General features: G+C 41.9%; 1 protein-coding gene across 7 annotated transcripts in view; it reads left to right on the top strand.

Annotated features, from left to right (window-relative positions):
* The window catches only part of pip5k1cb (phosphatidylinositol-4-phosphate 5-kinase, type I, gamma b), a 38,955-nt gene that overhangs the window by 10,421 nt on the left and 10,255 nt on the right, over positions 1 to 18,279 (top strand). For 6 of the 7 annotated variants that reach the window (XM_048253757.1, XM_048253753.1, XM_048253755.1 and 3 more), the window contains exons 2-10: positions 5,945 to 5,973; positions 6,640 to 6,732; positions 7,118 to 7,248; positions 7,495 to 7,612; positions 10,504 to 10,656; positions 11,723 to 12,022; positions 16,611 to 16,816; positions 16,968 to 17,051; positions 17,439 to 17,487. In XM_048253757.1, the coding sequence (XP_048109714.1) occupies positions 5,945 to 5,973; positions 6,640 to 6,732; positions 7,118 to 7,248; positions 7,495 to 7,612; positions 10,504 to 10,656; positions 11,723 to 12,022; positions 16,611 to 16,816; positions 16,968 to 17,051; positions 17,439 to 17,487 (1,163 nt within the window). Of the gene's footprint in view, positions 1 to 5,944; positions 5,974 to 6,341; positions 6,370 to 6,639; positions 6,733 to 7,117; positions 7,249 to 7,494; positions 7,613 to 10,503; positions 10,657 to 11,722; positions 12,023 to 16,610; positions 16,817 to 16,967; positions 17,052 to 17,438; positions 17,488 to 18,279 lie in introns of those variants that run through there. The other variant, XM_048253758.1, reaches the window with a different exon arrangement.

Below are 18,279 nucleotides of genomic sequence, written 5' to 3' on the forward strand. Positions count from 1 at the left end.
TCTGAATTCATCTCAGAGAGACCCTATTTAGATAGATAGATAGGTCTGAAGCTCTTTTCTTTTTCTTTGCATCTTCCGTCAAGGGTTTTCGCTGCTTCTTCACCGGCTCTGCCATTATACACACGTTTGCAACAATCTCTAGCGTTTCGTTAGCCTGCCTCTGTGCTGTAAACTGATCCTGCTTCGGTCGGCGGGTACGATACACCAAACTTGCAAGCGGGATATTCTGCCTACAGGCAGTAGGGGCGGACGAGAGAGTCTTCATTCGCCCCGTAATGAGTCATTTAACCATATACCGACTTACGAAGATGAGTAATTAACACAAAAATGTTGTCTGGTGTCCCTTTAAATTAAGAAAGTCCAATGTGCTTGAGGGTGATCAAGCATAAGACGCTTGTAGTGACAGGGCCGGGACTGGTGAGGTGCTAAAGGGAGTGAGTGTCATGATGAAGGTGCAAACAGTAGTCCAACCATAGTCCTTAGTTATGTGTGCCTGGCAAGGTGCTCAAGAGAGTGAGTGTCATGGTGGAGGTGCAAAAAGTAGTCCAACATTAGTCTAACAGTGCAACAGTGCAAGAGTAAGGTCTAGAGACCAGCATAAATAATATAGACAAATAGGAGAGTAAAGTGTAATGTAGACAAGGTAAAATAAAAAACTATTTCAGTGCAAGAACAGGTTGAGGTAATAGGGTTATAGCCATTCATTCATTCTGTATTGTATCAGAAGCCTGACCGCAGCCATTGATCATGTGTGCTAATATAGCATGAAAAACAGTGTAGCAGTAAAACAGTAGTGAAAACATTAGTAATTTACAGTAGTAATTATGACCGCCGCAAGCAGCCATATAGTCATATATCAGGTTTTTTTTTTTTTTTTTTTTTTTTTTTTTTTTTTTTTTTTTTTTTTTTACGCGATGCCCAAATTTCCGTCAATGATTCCCGGGACACTGAAAGACCGGGGGTACCTAAACTTGGTGGACATGTAACCCCACATGGATAGCATGGAACCATCGTTTTTCGTTTTGATCTGTAGCCCCCCTGAATTGGACCCCCGAAAGGAGGGTAGAGGGCAGACCTGAGTTTTCTGTGAATATCTCGAAAACCGTAGGGTTTAGGAGGACCATTTTTTTTTTGTATGTTGATCTCAAGGGGCCATGTCAACCCATTCCATAACCACTCATTTCATGTATAAAGCGCCACCTAGTTAAACACAAAAAAGTAAAAAATGAGGTGGTGTAATTGAAGGTATCTGTGACCTAACATAGTCAAAACTGCACGAAATTGGAAGTGTAGGATCATTATGACACCCTCTGTATGCACGCCAAGTTTTGTGGAATTCCGTTCATGGGGGCCACACAATAAATTAATTTATGTTACTATACACCAACTGGCCTGTAGGTGGCCGGAGACAGTTTTCTGTGAATATCTCGAGAACCGTAGGGCCTAGGAGGTCCACCTTTTTTTTGTATGTTGGTCTTAAGGGGGGCATGTCAACCCATCCCATTACCACTTATTTCATGTATAGCGCCACCTAGTTAAAAATTTAAAAAGCAAAACATTAGGTGTTTTCATCTCAATATCTCTGGCTGACAAGGTCAAAACTGCACGAAATTAAAAGTGTAGGATCATTATGACACCCTCTGAATGCATGCCAAGTTTTGTGTACTTTCGTTCATGGGGGGCCTTACAATAAAATAATTTATGTGTACATTTAGTGGCGCACACCAACAAGGATTCCCGGACACTGAAAGACCGGGTACACAAAAACTTGGTGAGCATGTACCCCACATGGATAGCATGGAACCGTCATTTTTTCGTTTTCATCTGCAGCCCCCGCTGGACTGGACCCCCGAAGGAGGGCAGACACAGTTCTCTGTGAATCTTTTATGGTATGTTCGTCTCAAGGGCCCACATCAACCTGGCTCATAATCACTCATTTGTGATTTGCCCCGGTAAAAAAAAATGAAAATCAGTAGGATTAAAAAAAAAAGCCAAAATAAATATTCATCATCATCATCATGGCTGCATTTTCAGTATTGGCGAGAAGTAGTCGCTTTGTCCACTAGATGGCGATCGTTACAGTGAGACGTAATTTTGTTGGAAGTTAAAAGTGGGTTGGAAAAACAATGGACGCTTCATACAAGGACTGTAATTTACCGCAGCGAACATCTAATAAGGATAGGGACGATGTTCACATGAAGTGTAATTCCCATTTCTTCTTGAAGCCGAAATAAATCTGAGGATGTTTATCGGACATGCTTGGTTTTACTGCAGGATACGTTAATCTTGTAATATCAATAAGGACCTATAGGTAATGTTACCGTTAGCGTTGGTTGAGTGATGGAGGCATTTGATTTATTGCATTTGTAGAAAACTATAAATGCGGTTATACCAAGCAAATGTATAGCAGCACTGTTTGTATCTTCGACTGTCATTTATTGCACGTGCTACAAAATCATTCTGTGCAATGGAAGATTTACCAACGTTACAATCGGTCTGATACAGTTTTGCCTATACATCGTGGAGACTGAGACGCCTGTTTATTTTGTTTTAAGTCGCGTGCAGGGTGTGAGAGGGGAATCGATGTGCTTTGATTACAGCTTGGTAGTTGTAGTCTGTGAAATTAAAAAAGCACGCGTGTGTGAAGTATCCAAACAATGACACCTTCATTTCATTATGGCTGCTTTAGCAAAACACCTTAAGCTACTGTGTAGTGGGTCCCATTTAGAAGTGGCTACTTCATTCGCTTTCCTTGACTCATGGAGCTGCGTGAATGTTATTACAACTTTTCGCCACGATATGACAGTTTAAGTCCGCTTGATACTGTAAGGCGTAAGCCATTGGTTTCAAAGGAGATTTTATTTGTGTCGCCAGCATAGCCTATTGACAATTTATGTTGTCAATAGGCCTACCTTATAATCCTACCTGTAGCTTAGGGAAGCTAACAACTTTCTATTAGGATCTAGTTTGTTAGTTACCGTTTTGTCATAACTCCCCTGATGCATTTTTGCATTTAGAATAGCCAGAGCGTGTATATCTCAATCGGAAAATTAAACAATATCGGTGCCTATGGACTAGGCTGGGTGAACCCAGCCTGATCTGCCCGCTATTTATTTTTGATTTCTTAAAAGATTGAGCTTGGTCTGATGAAAGCCAGACTAGCCATGGACCTCAGTTAAACAATGCAAGGGAACATGAATCAGCCTATATTTGCACTAACAATAACGGACAAAAGCTCTTCAACTTTGGCCCGTTAAAATGTGTATGAACAGTCTAGCGACGCATTTCATCAAGGCCCATTTGGACATGTCAGTTATTTGCACCACTGGTTAGATGTAAAACAGCATTTCGTTTCAGACTAGGCTACTGTTACTTAATTTGTGCATTAACAATAACGTTTCAGACTACTGTTACTTAATTTGTGCATTGACAATAAAGTATTACATGAACTAAAGATTACTTAAAATCTTATGTAGAAGAAGAAACATTCACAAAAAAAAAACATCCATCCAAAAATGACCTTTGTTTTTGATAGCTGTTGAAAACGGCATGGAACTGACAGAGATGTTTTGTTTATAAATACATAAAAAATAAATAAATAAATAACATTATGCTGATACCTTTTGCTTTTCCCAAATACAATGTAGCCTACAGGTGTAAGTGACCTTTCATCAATCCAGTTGCAATGGATGAACTGTGATGAACTGCCCTACTTGTGATTGTTTAGAGATTTTAAAGGTTTTATAACAATTCTACATCTTCTTTGGCTATTCTACAATCTATTCACCTTTTCAGCACCAGTAGGGTACTTTCTGTGCAGCTGCACACACACACTCAGGCATGCCAAACAAGCATACACAAAAGTTTCAAGAGTGGGGGATGGAGTAAAATATGGAGACAAATTGAAGTGTGATTTATTTTCGCGGAACAGATGTACAGGACTGAGCGGCGGTCATATTTTGTACCGCTATGCGGTACATCTAGTTTACATTTACACTTGGTTTTATATGTCTTGAGCAATCAGATCCCGAGTGGACAGCAGAGACGCATTGCCATTTACACTTGTGTGTTTCATGTGTCTCCATCCAAGGAGTTCAGCTGACACCTGTGTCCAGATTTGGTTACCACTTACATCACTTCCACTAGAATAGTGAAGAGACTGGGAGTGCTAGGAGATATTGGTGTTGGAGAAAAAGTCAAACTTCAGAGTAAGCAAACTTCAGAACCAGAGTCTATTCCAGGGCAGTTTTTACTAGTTGCAGAGGGATAGCAGCTATTCTACAGAGAACTGTCCCAAATAGTTTTGAGGTTAGGTTAGCAGATGACACATGAGAGGTTTGTGGTTTATGGAAAAAAGTGATCAGAGAATTTACATTTTTAAGTGGCTGTTGAAATGTGGAGAGCTGGCAGCTGAGGCATTTAGCTGTTGGCCTCCACTAATACTGCATTTATGCTACAAATAAGCGTTGATGATTGATTATTACTTTGCAAACTGAATGACCATTATATTTGGTGTTTATTTATGCTGAGACGGAAAAGAACAGTGTAAAATACAACAGCTCTGGCTGTAGTTACCACCAGAAGGACTGATTCCTTTGTCATTGTATCTGTCATTGTATCTGTATCTACATTCTGCCTCTCTCGACCATTATTTCTTTGTATTAATGTATATTATGCTCACTCTCTCTGGATATAGTTTGCATGCTGAAATCCATTAATCACTGACTGCAGTCTGAAACTGGTTCCATATTTGAGTGTTCACTAGTGTTGAACATTTAATCGTTTTTACAATGAAGCGGTTTGAACTGATGCCATTAGTAAATCCCAAAGGCAAATTCATCATTCGGCTCGCAACCCTGACCCAGTGGTCAGTCATGTTGCCTCTATGGTTTTTGAATTCATGTTGTCCTCAGTGTGAAAGACGCTCACGCTGACCAATCAGAAGTACAGAGAAACGGCTGCTTAAGTAGAAATGGCAGAAGATTTAGTGCAGATGAAGAGTAGCCCTTTGATTATTTGTTATTGTAAGTGTTTCAGATTTACCAGAAGCAATGCAACAAATAAACACACATACAAAGAAAGATACTTCTCTCCCAGGACAACACGATGAATTCGAAAAAGCACCACAGGTAGCAGTACAATGAATGTAAACAGGCTAGCAGAAATAGTGCTGATCTTACCCAGTAAGACAAGAGTCATTTGAATAGGCCTTCATTTTGGAACCCATTAGAATATTTTCATTCTTATACTTGGATTGATAGATAGAGCAATTCATATTTTATGTTCTCTTGTAGTTGTAGTGCTACATCCGATGTTGTAAATAAATCATATAGTGAATATTGAGCTGAAGCTTGACTTCAACTACCACAATTGCAATATCTGTCAAAAAAAAATACCAAGTAGATATTTATTAGATTATTTAAATGGTTTAATTTACCTGTTTAATTGTTACACAGCCCTAGTGTTCATTGCTTATTAGACTGCAGTATTTGTTAAGCTAGTCTGTCAGGAATTGCACTGCCCATGCTTACAGTAAAATTGTTGGTGAGCCACTGCCACAGTAGTCTGAGCATCTCATTAGACCCGACTGCTGCTAGTGCAGAGCTTTTATCTTAGTTTTAATTTGCCATGGACTTTCCTCTACATACTAAGTGCTATTCTCAGCATTCATAGCATTCATCCACTGCAAAGTGTGTGTATGTGAGTGTGAGTGTGAGTCTGTGTGTATGTGTGTGATGGACCGTTGCACAAAATGCACAACACAGCATCCTCTGCTCTGCATTGAAATCGCAAAAAAAACATTTCAGATGCAAGCCTCCATTCTTTGTGATAATATGCACTAGCCCATTCACACACAGTGCTCACAGACGCAGCATCCGTAATGTGTCATGGAAGGGAGCTGAAGGGCTGTCTTGTGCTTTCTCCTTGTTTCTTTTTCTTTCAGAGGCGGCTAAAAAGGCCTATATAACAGAGGTAAGCCCAGCCTGCCCTGTTCTCTTTGGTGTAAAAGTGCAGAAAACTGTAATGTTGGATAGTTACACAATCTGCACTTTTACACCAAAGAGAACAGGGCAGGCTGGGCTTACCTCTGTTATAGTAAGTGTGAGTGTGAGTCTGTGTATATGTGTGTGATGGACCGTTGCACAAAATGCACAACACAGCATCCTCTGCTCTGCATTGAAATCGCAAAAAAAACATTTCAGATGCAAGCCTCCATTCTTTGTGATAATATGCACTAGCCCATTCACACACAGTGCTCACAGACGCAGCATCCGTAATGTGTCATGGAAGGGAGCTGAAGGGCTGTCTCATGCTTTCTCCTTGTTTCTTTTTCTTTCAGAGGCGGCTAAAAAGGCCTATATAACAGAGGTAAGCCCAGCCTGCCCTGTTCTCTTTGGTGTAAAAGTGCAGAAAACTGTAATGTTGGATAGTTACACAATGTGCATTGGCCATTTACTTTGCCTTAGTGATGGTAGTTCATGAACACAGCACTGAAAACAAAAATGTCCTTTCCTCAAGTGACCTGTAAAAAGATCATTTAATCTTGATTTGATGGATGGCCCTCTTAAAAACCTCTCCTCTTTAAAAACACTCCCTTTCTCTCTCTCTCTCTCTCTCTCTCTCTCTCTCTCTCTCTAGATGCCTTCATCATCCTGCCATCCTGGCTCCGGGCCGGAGAAGAAGATTGGTCACAGAAGAGTGGATGCCTCAGGAGAGACCACCTACAAGAAGGTGTGTTCTCCAGCGTCTGTCACAGCTAAAGCAGTTGGACTCTCCCTCTGCACTCTATTCTGACCTGATTTCATGTGCATTTATTTAGAGCTCTCACTGGGTGACTATGTACCACAACTACAGTATAAACCCATTAGAGAAACACTCTTGCTGTAAGCAGCCCTGGAGTGGGAGACATAAACAACATCTCACCTTTACCATGTGGACCATGTGGCCTCTTATCAGTCCTGGTGCATATGCATTTATCATCACCTTTGGAGATAGTTTTGGAGATCAGAAGAGATTGGAACCCCTGAAAAATCCGTCAGCATTTATGACTCACAGTTTTTACCAGTGCATTCATAAGGGTCAGTCAGTCCTTGTGCTAATGTTGTTCTCTCTGCAGACCACATCCTCTGCCCTGAAAGGTGCCATCCAGCTTGGCATCGGCTACACAGTGGGCAACCTGAGCTCCAAGCCAGAGAGAGATGTCCTCATGCAGGACTTTTATGTGGTGGAAAGCATCTTCTTTCCAAGGTGTGTGTTTGTGTGTGTTTGTGTGTGTGTGTGTTTGTGTTTGTGTGTATTTGTGGATCTATTATTGTGTTTTATGTACACAAAATAAAATATTTGTAATTGTAATGTTCCTTTCTCTCTCTGTCTCTCTCTCTCTCTCTCTGTCTCTGTCTCTCTCTCTCTCTCTCTCTCTCCCTCTGTCTCTCTCTCTATCTCTCTGTGTCTCTCTCTCCCTCTCTCTCTCTCTCCATCTCTCTCTTCCTCCAGTGAGGGCAGCAATCTGACCCCAGCCCATCATTTCCCAGACTTCCGTTTCAAGACCTACGCCCCCCTGGCATTCCGCTATTTCCGTGAACTCTTTGGCATTCGGCCTGATGACTACCTGGTGAGGCAAATCTAAACATAACCTCCGACCTTCTCAATAGCCTCCAGTTCCACTGTTGCCCCTTACCCAGACAGCACAGACCGCAGAATCACCACTACAGTAATCAGAGATGGACTCAGACATGCCTTGTGTGATCACGTGGTGCCAGACAGGAAGGGCAGAGATGCGGTGTTGGCACGCAGGTGATGTTCCTGTACCATGCTCAAAAGGTTGGCACATTGTAGTTGTAGACGGAAATGTTGGCAAGTAATGCGAAAATGGAAAGCTGGGCTCATTTTTGAAAAGGTTGACCTTGTGTAGGACACAGAGTGGTTTGGTGTCTTGTGGAACAAAGAGAGGAAGGTTGTTTGGTCGGCGGGTGCCAGAGCTTGACTCAGTGGAGGATGGAGACAGGGACAGTGAGTTGGCATCTGGCATGGCAGAGAGGGCTAGCATGGTGCCACTCTGTTGGGTGTGGGCATCTGGCGTGGTAGAGAGGGCTAGCATGGTGCCTCTCTGTTGGGTGTTGTGTGGGCGGGCGTGCGTGTGTGTGTGTGTGTGGGTGTGACTTGCTGTACACTGGTGCGATGTCTGCCGTCTGGGAATGAGTGAGTGTGTGTGTGTGTGTGTGTGTGTGTGTGTGTGTGTGTGTGTGTGTGTGTGTGTGTGTGCGTGTGTGTGCGTGTGCATGCTTGTGTGCTTTGTCTGTGCATGTTTGTATGTATGTACCGTATTTTCCGGACTATAAGTCGCACTTTTTTTCATAGTTTGGCCAGTCCTGCGACTCAGGTGCAACATATATATATTTATATATATGTTTTTTTCCTCTTCATGAAACATTTTTTGACTGGTGCGACTTATACTCCGGTGCGACTTATAGTCCGGAAAATATGGTATGTGTGTGTGTGTGTGTGTCAGTTCACTCGCGCCACAAGATGGCCAGTTAGGATAGGCTGTTTCACTGCTGTTTTCATGTGATGGTGCAGGACGTTTCAGTGTCTGAAGCATACGCAAAGTTAGTGGGGGGGCAGGGGTGAGCACTGCCCCCCCTGGTGAAAACGGGTAATTGCATTAGTGAAATACGTCTGGCATGACCAGATATTAAATAACACAAAACAACAATATAAGGAACAGGCTGCGGTTGATGATTGGGAGCAGCCAGTTTTTCTACTCTTGCGATCCTAGACATCGAAAGCGACATTACGGCCAACCTGACAAGGCATGCAGGACGCAAAAAACGAAAATTACTGTTGCACTAGTATGGACATCTTGCCGTGCCAACGTTGCCATAAAGGTTGCCTAAATGCCATGTATATAAATGTCCTGTCAGCTTACTAATTGATTTTGCGTTGTGTGTAGATTTGGACTTTTTATTCCACTTTGTTTAAACAGCAAAGTGAAGCCTTGTTTACCTGTTTGGAACTGGCTGGTGAATGTGACTTTTTGTCCATCTAGCCTACTGATGGCGATGGATGACTTTTTTTTCCGTGTAATTGGATTACAGCAAAATATGAATATTTATTTCTTAACATCAGACTGTAGGTGAACACTTCCTTTGATTCTTGGAGTTCTCGCTATGATTTAAGTCTGTCCTACACTCAATAGCCTACAGTTTGGAGTTTACTTACTTTGCCTTTGTAGAATCGAATTTGAGTTTTCAATGACTCGTTCTCCTTAAGCTAAGCATACATGAACCGATGCATCTTGTTATTTAAATCTCCACTCTGCTAGGTGGCTCACATGCCAGCAGCACTCAGGCGTCGGAGGTTTACCAACGTTCCACAAGCACAGCTACTGTAAGCTAGCTGGCATCCGTTACACTAGGCTATATAGTTCGTTTTTAATAGCAAACAGAAATGTCAAGATAGCAACAGGTCATTACATTATTTAATTGACAAAATATTCAATCAGTGTGGCGCAAATGAGGCTAGAGGCGGTGGATTCATTTATCAAAAGTGTGCAGCAACCAGACTCTATGAGCTAAGCTAGGCGACACCCCTGTTTCAAGACAACCGTGCTGCATTAGATTTCATAAGGACGAATTGTTAAATTGTTACAATGTAATTATATATATCTTTGTTTGTTTTCTCCATATGTGCTCATGCTGTGTTCCCCAAGTGGTAGGCCAGGTCTAATTTTTTATTTTTTTTGTCTGGCCCCCCTGGCTCGAATGTCAAACTCCGCCTATGGTCTGAAGTTTTGGAGATGACAAGTTAGTCAGGTGCTAGTTTCACAGAGCAGTGAATGAAACACATGCTGACATTTAAGGCTTGTCTCCTGAGTGCTATCATTCAGTCATCATACAGTCATCATCAGTTGGTGAGAGCTGTAGGTTTGTGTTCAGGTGTACATGGGATTTAAAATTGTGAGGATATTCTTAATACATCTTGCTCATGCTGATACAGACTGTGACAGTTTATAACTGGATATATAACTGTATTCCGCAAGCTGGGTATGTGAGTACCTTTTTGGAGTGCTATTATTTGTGTGGATGTTTGGCTGGCCGCTGGCAGCCACACCTCAGACAGTGCGAGCACATGGCTCTCTTATAAGCCCACACACATTCTACCTGCGCCAGATGGAGATTAACGCACTAATACTTTCCTGTTTAAACCACCGGCTGAAAACAGCAGACTCCACTGTTCAATTTAGACATCGTTGTGGTGTGTGTGTGGGTGTGGGTGTGTGTGGGGGGGTGTATGTGTGTAAATGCCATCTGTGGTGATAGTAAAACCTGTTGTAGGAAATCCTAGAACTAGATTAATTTGTGAAAATCATTAGCTTTAAAACTACAAACTGACAAGATTGATATAGATATTAAATTGTGCACACCGAAATGACTTTGCATGAATGGTAATCATTCTCTCTGTATTTGTCAATCTGTCTGTGTGTTTGTGGTTTCCAACCGCCAGTACTCTCTGTGCAATGAGCCTCTGATTGAGCTCTCTAACCCTGGTGCTAGCGGCTCCATCTTCTACGTAACCAGGGACGACGAGTTCATCATCAAAACAGTCATGCACAAAGAGGCTGAGTTTCTGCAGAAGCTGCTGCCTGGATACTACATGGTGAGTTACCCCACCCTCACCTCTAAGTTAATTTCCTGTGTGTGAGTGTGCTTGTGTGCATGCATGTGTGCGTGCATATGTGCGCATGCGCAAGATGGAGATCGTGTGAGACTCTAGATGTGTCCTGTGCGGTGCCCTGACCACAGCTCGTCCTAACGTGAGCGAGGCTTAGTGCAGAGAGGGAGGGCTACAGAGAGCACTGGCACTGACATGCACAGCACACCTGACTGGGAGGCTTAAGGCACCTGAGGTGACTCGCATACCTACTGTACCTGGGACGGAAGGATGGCTCATTCAGTTCACCAAACAGTGTGGAGGAGAATGGAAACTCAAGAAAGACAACATGTTGATGTGAAGACATTAAGCTGTAAAGCCAACAGTTCACCAACAGTTAGAGGAATGTTTGGAACTGTGCTTAAAGGCAGACTGTTTTGGTGGTGCTGGTGTTTTCTGTGAGAAATATTGTATAAATATACTCGCATTTACATGAATGGTTTCACTTAATATACTTAACATAACATGTTTGTTTTTTTCTGGGTTGAATTGAAGTGTAATTTCACACTTTAATCCACCTTTGAATTGTTTAAAAGCAGTAGGAAAACCCAATAAATACACAATCCAATCACACAATCAAAAGAGCAAATAAATCAAATAAATAAAGCATCATAAATACACAAACATACCTCGCTGACTGCATACAAACTGAGAGGGAAATGAGTCCAGGATAAGATTAAGAGTATTGATCACAAATATAAAACTTTGGACTCGGCTGTGTACCAGCATGACCGCGAGTCGGCATCTCAAGTCTTTCTCAGTGTACAACAATAAATGTGTCTGTGTAAACCCTAACCCATATGATGTCACTTCCTATTAATCAATCATAATGAGACATAGAATGCAATTCATATGCTGAGAATGTAAAACAAATATGTATCAAAGACAAAATAAACAAAACAAGAAACGTGGAATTTAAACAACAGCTGAATCTACTGTTCTTCTCTTTTATTACCGGTGCTGTTTGTTTTCCGTTTCTTACTCCTCTTTTTCATTTTGGGGGAACCCGCAGAACCTGAACCAGAACCCTCGTACGCTGCTGCCCAAGTTCTTCGGCTTGTACTGCGTGCAGTCTGGCGGGAAGAACATCCGGATCGTAGTGATGAACAACGTTCTGCCTCGCGTGTTCCGCATGCACCTCAAGTTTGACCTCAAGGGTTCCACGTACAAGCGGCGGGCCTCCAAAAAGGAACGTGAGAAATCCAGGCCCACCTTTAAAGATCTGGACTTCATGCAGGATGTCTCAGAAGGCCTCATGCTGGACACAGACACTTACAATGCCCTGACCAAGACTCTGCAGAGAGACTGCTTGGTAAGCAATGTGTTGGCTTTTTAGAAGCATTAATTCAATAATTTTAACCAAAGAGAGGCCACCCCTATCTGTACATAGTTGTTTTATGTTTACCATATTGAGGTGGTGAGGGGGGCTGGATTCCTACTATGGTGGTGGGAATTAACAGGAAATGTAAATATTTCCTCCAGTGCTTTAATGTTGGATCTTCCCTGGTGTAGGGAACCCTTCTGGTCTCAGCGTACTTTTATCATCAAAAGAGCTACTTTTTGTGCATCTTTATTTCTGTACTCTCAACACTAGTTCATTACTAGTCCCTCTCATAGCCTCAAGGGCTGTAATGGACTGTCCTACTTAATTAAAGGATGGATGAAATTGTCTTGGTGCTTTGTTTGACACTGAGACATTGACATTCTGTAGAAAATATTACAGATTCACGCCCCCCAGGTATTGATTTGAATGGCATTATACATGTGGATGGGTCTGAGAATGTTTTCTGCAGGGTAACATACAATACTACTACCATAGATCAAGCTGTGTCATGCAATAGCATGACTTATGCTTATAGTTCTATTCCAACGTTGATTTCACCAACGTTATAGTAAAAAAGAAAAAAGACAAATTTAAAACTAGAAACCTAACAAATATTCTTTCCATACCTCAGCATATTCCTCAAAAGCCAGAGGCATTTTCAGCTAACATGGGTTTACTAAATATAGGTGCACTTACTACCAAAACCTTTGCAATCAATGATTTTATTAGTGAAAAAATTGGATTTTCTGTTTCTTGTTGAAACCTGGTTGACTTCAGACAGCTAAGCTGTTCTTGTTGAGACTTGTCCCCAAATTATAATTTCTTCCACTCAATTAGACAAGGCAAACGAGGTGGTGGAATTGCCTCCATTCTCTCAAACAAATATAGTTGCACACGAGTCAACTTTGGCTAATTCGCTTCCTTTGAGTATATTGCCTCACTCTGAAGGCTGACCCAGTTGTACTTCTATTAACCTTATACACCCTCTAAACTATGGACTGGCTTTCTTTACCAGTTTTCTGAACTTATGTCGCTCATCATCACTAGCTATGATGGGATAATTGTAAATGGCGACTTCAATATTCATGTCAATAAGACAACTGATGCTAAAAACAGTAAGTTCCTTAATGTGTTGGACAGTTTAGAGCTAAAGCAGCATGTTACAGGACCCACCCACAACCTTGGCAACACCCTCGATCTAGTCATTTCCAGAGGGATAGAAGTCACAGACTTATCAGTAAATGATATAAATATGTCTGATCATCATTGTGTATCTTTTAATATTGTACTACATACTCCAAAAATTCATCCCTAAATTGCAATCAAATCGCGACTCTTGGACATTAGAGCAGAACAGCAGTTCATAGCTCTTATAGACTCCATAAATTTAGATATTTTACATCATCCCATTGATCAAATGGTAGAGGCTCTTAATCGTGAATTAGGGGCTCTGCTTGACAGAGTGGCACCCTTAAAGACTAAAAAAGGCCCTGTAGCAAAACTGACACCTTGGATGAACGAAAATATCCATGATCTAAAAAAGATCATGTAGGAAAGCTGAGAGAACATGGAGAAAAACTAAGTTACAGGTTCACCATGCCATTCTAAAAGAAAAATTGCAAATTATAATAGAGCTATTCGAATGAGAGGAGGAACCACTTCTCTAAGGTAATTGCTGAAAACAGTAGAAACTCTAGGGTGTTGTTCTCTACCATTGATAGGCTATTGCATCAAACACCTTTTGACACACTCAGTCAGGCATCCTCTCTAAGATGCTGAAGAATTTGCAGACTTCTTCAAAACAAAGTCATTTCTATAAGGGAGGCTATTGGTAACACAAAGTAATATGTTTGATAGTACACCCAAAAACAGCCCCCCAAAATTAAGGTCCTTTAGCACTATTACTCAATCTGAGCTTGGTAAAATTATAACTCAAACCCGGCTCTTCAACATGTGTTTTAGATCCAATCCCTACTACATTCCTCAAAAAAGTATATGAAGGCTTAGCTCCTTTTTTCTCAAAGGTAATAAATACCTCATTAGAAACAGGTATATTTCCAACTGCTTTTAAAACCGCTGTTGTGAAACCTTTACTTAAAAGTCAAAAACTTGACCATACCAATCTGAGCAACTAGGCCTATATATCAAATCTATCGTTTTTTGAGCAAAGTACTTGAAAAAAAATTTGCAATCAGTTAAATACCTTCCTCAACGAAAACAGTATCCTTGAAAAATTCCAATCAGGTTTTTAGATCAAATCACAGCACAGAAACGGCTCTAGTAAAGATAGTCAATGATCTCAGACTAGCTACCGACTCAAACAAAGTCTCAATCCTTATTCTTCTGGATTTGAGTGCGGCATTTGACACCATTGATCATAGCATCCCAATTCACCGCCTTGCAAAGTGGGTGGGTCTCTCTGATAATGCTCTAAACTGGTTTCAAACCTACATTACTGGCAGAGATTTTATATCAGTCTAGAGATCATGTATCTGAAAAACATGACTTGCCTTTTGGTGTGGCCAGGGAGCTGCCTTGGTCCCCTGCTATTTTCTCTATATATGCTCCCATTGGGAAACGCCATAAGTCAGCATAATGTAAACTTCCACAGCTTCCAGAATGATACCCAATTGTATCTTTCTGTGGGAGCCAACTAACCTTAGATGGCCTTTGCTCCTCACTGCATGCCTAACCTCCATTAATCAGTGGATGAGCAAAAACTTTTTGAAACTAAATGATGACAAAACAGAGGTACTTCTGGTTGGACCAAAACTAAAGCGAGATATTATTCTTAGTAATCTGGGGAACTTGGCACACCAGGTCAAACCAAAAAGTAACAAGCCTCGGTGTCATCTTAGATGCAGAGTTAAGTTTTAAGCCCCATATCAGTAAAGTTACTCAGACAGCCTATTTCCACTTGAGAAACATTGCCAAAGTGCTGCCCTTTTTAACTCAACAAGATGCAGAAAAGCTAATTCACGCCTTTATCACTAGCAGGTTAGACTACTGCAATGCACTTTTCACTGGTCTTCCCAAAAAACATCTAAAGAAATTGGCACTCATACAGAACTCTGCGGCTAGACTTTTAACTAAGACTAAGAAGAGAGAACACATCACCCTGTGTTGGCTGAACTGCACTGGCTCCCTATTTCCTATAGAATTGATTTTAAGGTTATGTTTAATTACTTACAAAGCTCTGAATGGCATAGCACCTTCATATATCTCTGAGCTTTTAATATCTTATCAACCACAAAGGAAACTTAGATCATCCAATTCTAATCTTTTAATGGCACCCAAAGTGCTCCACAAACAAAGTGGAGAAGCTGGGATTTTATCCATTATGCCCCCCAAAACTATGGAACACCCTGCCTCTGTACATCAAGCAGGCGAGTTCAGTAAATATTTTTAAAAAAGATCTGAAAACATACCTGTACAGGAAAGCTTTTAGTTAACTCATCTTATCCTGTAGACTACATTTTCAGATTATTCTACATCTGCTACTATTGGAGGCGCAGCCAGCCAGAAGCGGATGGGCTCCCCTATTAAGTCAGGTTCTGCTCAAGGTTTCTTCCTGGAATATGGGAGTTTTTCCCTTGCCACAGTTGCCATATGGCGTTTGTGGGGGGTAAGAGGGTTAAGGCTGCCAGTCTTATGACGTCATTTTCTATATTTTTGATATGTTGCTGAGTATAACATAAACAGCAAAGAAAAGTGATTGATAATGACTGACTGACTATTATTGTGTTACATGTTTCAAATGTAAAGCACTTTGAGCTGCATTCTGTGTATGAAAGGTGCTATACAAATAAAGCTTTATTATTATTATTATTATTGTTTGGTATGAGGGATTCCAATAAGAGAGAAGTCAAGGCTCTACTCTTTCATGTATTGCACTCTCACAGACAACAGTTCACAGACCAAATGTCTGTCATTATATTTTGAAATGTACTCTATGTTGACGTTGTGTTGCTAATGCTTAGTTTCTTGCTTGTTTAATGGATTGAGTGTTTTATTGTTGATTTTGTAAGGTGACCTTGAGTGTTGAGAAAGGCGCCCATAAATAAATAAAATGCATTATTAACTGTATGTCTTCATTAAGCCATAACTGGTTAAAAGTCATGTTCAAGTTAGTGTTCTTGACATTAATAATAAAGTGTGGCGGTGTAGAGACCACTGAGTCTCTTGCGGCTGGCAGGGCTGTTATTAGAAGCTTATTAATAGGAAGTCAGAATGTAAGTTCTACATAGACCTCATATAAGCTGTCTGTACAGGCAGGAATACAGGATTTGTGTGATTTCTTTACATTGCATAACTTATAAGCATTGTCCATCAAATCCATTTCCATGCTTCCATACTATTTAATGCATTCTATGAGATGAAAACCTAAGTTACCTTCAGAATATTCTGTAGCAAAACTTAAGCGTGTTACCTATCTACTTTCTTTTTGTAATTTGAAATGAGGTCATGGAGACATCATTAGGAATATATTCTGGTTCATCTTGACCTGCAGTCTTTGCGTACCCAGTCCCTGTGGCAGTGCTCTGATGTCCAGTGTGTCTGGTCTGCTGTGTGCCAGGTGCTGGAGAGCTTTAAGATCATGGACTACAGCTTGCTGCTGGGCGTGCACAACCTGGACCAGGCGGAGCGCGAGCAGCAGATGGAGGGCTCGCAGGGCAGCGGCGACGAGAAGAGGCCGGCCCCCCAGCGCGCGCTCTACTCCACCGCCATGGAGTCCATCCAGGGAGGCGCGTCCTGCGGAGCGGCCATCGACACGGAGGACACGTGAGTCTGGCAGGGAGGTGTCAAGGAGGAGGCCACGCTAGGACAGCTCTATCAGGATGCAGTCTGATGACCTAGAACAACATAACATCTCTCTCACTCTCTCTCTCTCTCTCTCTCTCTCTCTCTCTTTTCTCTCTTTCTCTGTCTGTAGGATGGGTGGAATTCCTGCTGTCAGTGGGAAAGGAGAGAGACTCCTCCTCTTCATTGGCATCATTGACATTCTACAGTCATACAGGTACTCTACAGAATACAGAAGGAGCAAATCTCCTCCACTTGTCGATAAAGTAACATATATCTTTACAGGGTTAATGTCTACCAGCCCTGATAGTAGAATCTTGTATTGGTGGTCTGCTGTCATCAAAGATGCTGTCAATTTAAAGCAGTGTACCACTTTATGTAACATGTTTTAAATAGAAAACTATGGCAATTAAACTGTCCTGAGGCCCTTTGCTTAACTCTTGTACAAAATATTTAATTTGCTTGACCCTTTAAATGTGCAAGAATAATCCAATACATAATGGTCCAGTCCATCTCCTGTAGAGTGGCTGTAGATAGGTGTGCTTTGTGCTGGAGGGGAGGCTGCGCTGTGAGAAGACTGACTCTGCGCTTGTCTGTCTCTCAGGCTCGTTAAGAAGCTGGAGCACACATGGAAAGCGCTGGTTCATGACGGGGTGAGTGAGTCGACATGCCCTGCTGCCTCCAGCTCCTCCAGACACAACCTAATGCCCGCCCGTCCTGTTGTCCTGTTTTAATGCATCATGTTACATAAGGAGTGGCAGCAGTCTGATTACTAATGCCCAGGCCTTCCTGAGCCTCCACACGGGAGCTATAGAGAGAACATTAAATAAGGAAAGCTAAAACTCCAGCATTTCAGAACATGTTAGACTGTCAGTGTTATGAAATAGTCAAATGAAATGTCAGTGTTATGAAATGGTGGGTTCTATCTCTTATGAACTAAGCTCTTCCTCTGTGCCGTTTGCAACACCATAGTGGCCATAGTGTTAATGCAGTGGAGTCAGAGAATCCCATATGAACATCTCTGGCCTCAACAGGAGTAAGCCACTGTATCTCGCCTGAGATAATGATTGCTCATCAATGGCTTGTTGACTGTTAGAGGACACTAAGGAGCAGGTAAATGGATGCGGGGTGTGTCCTCAGGGAGCGCCTGAGAGAGAGAACAAGAGGTGTAAATAATTTACAGCAGGCCACCATCTGTCTGGCCCAGTGGACTGCACTGCTGCGCTGCACTGCACCCTGTTGGCTAATCCCACTCTCCCAACCTTATGTCCGCATTCATGAGTGAGGCCAGCAGCTGCCGGCCGCCACACCTGCACCTGCACACGCCACAGAGTCCACGCTCCCCCAGGACTGACCCTTGACAGTGTCCTGAGTGCTCCTTTATTCAACCTTTTGACTTCTCTCACCTTCTTCTCTCTCTCTTTCTCTCTCTCTCACTCACTCTC

Source organism: Alosa alosa, chromosome 1 (genome assembly GCF_017589495.1).
Source record: "Alosa alosa isolate M-15738 ecotype Scorff River chromosome 1, AALO_Geno_1.1, whole genome shotgun sequence".
In the NCBI taxonomy this organism is placed as follows: domain Eukaryota; kingdom Metazoa; phylum Chordata; class Actinopteri; order Clupeiformes; family Clupeidae; genus Alosa; species Alosa alosa.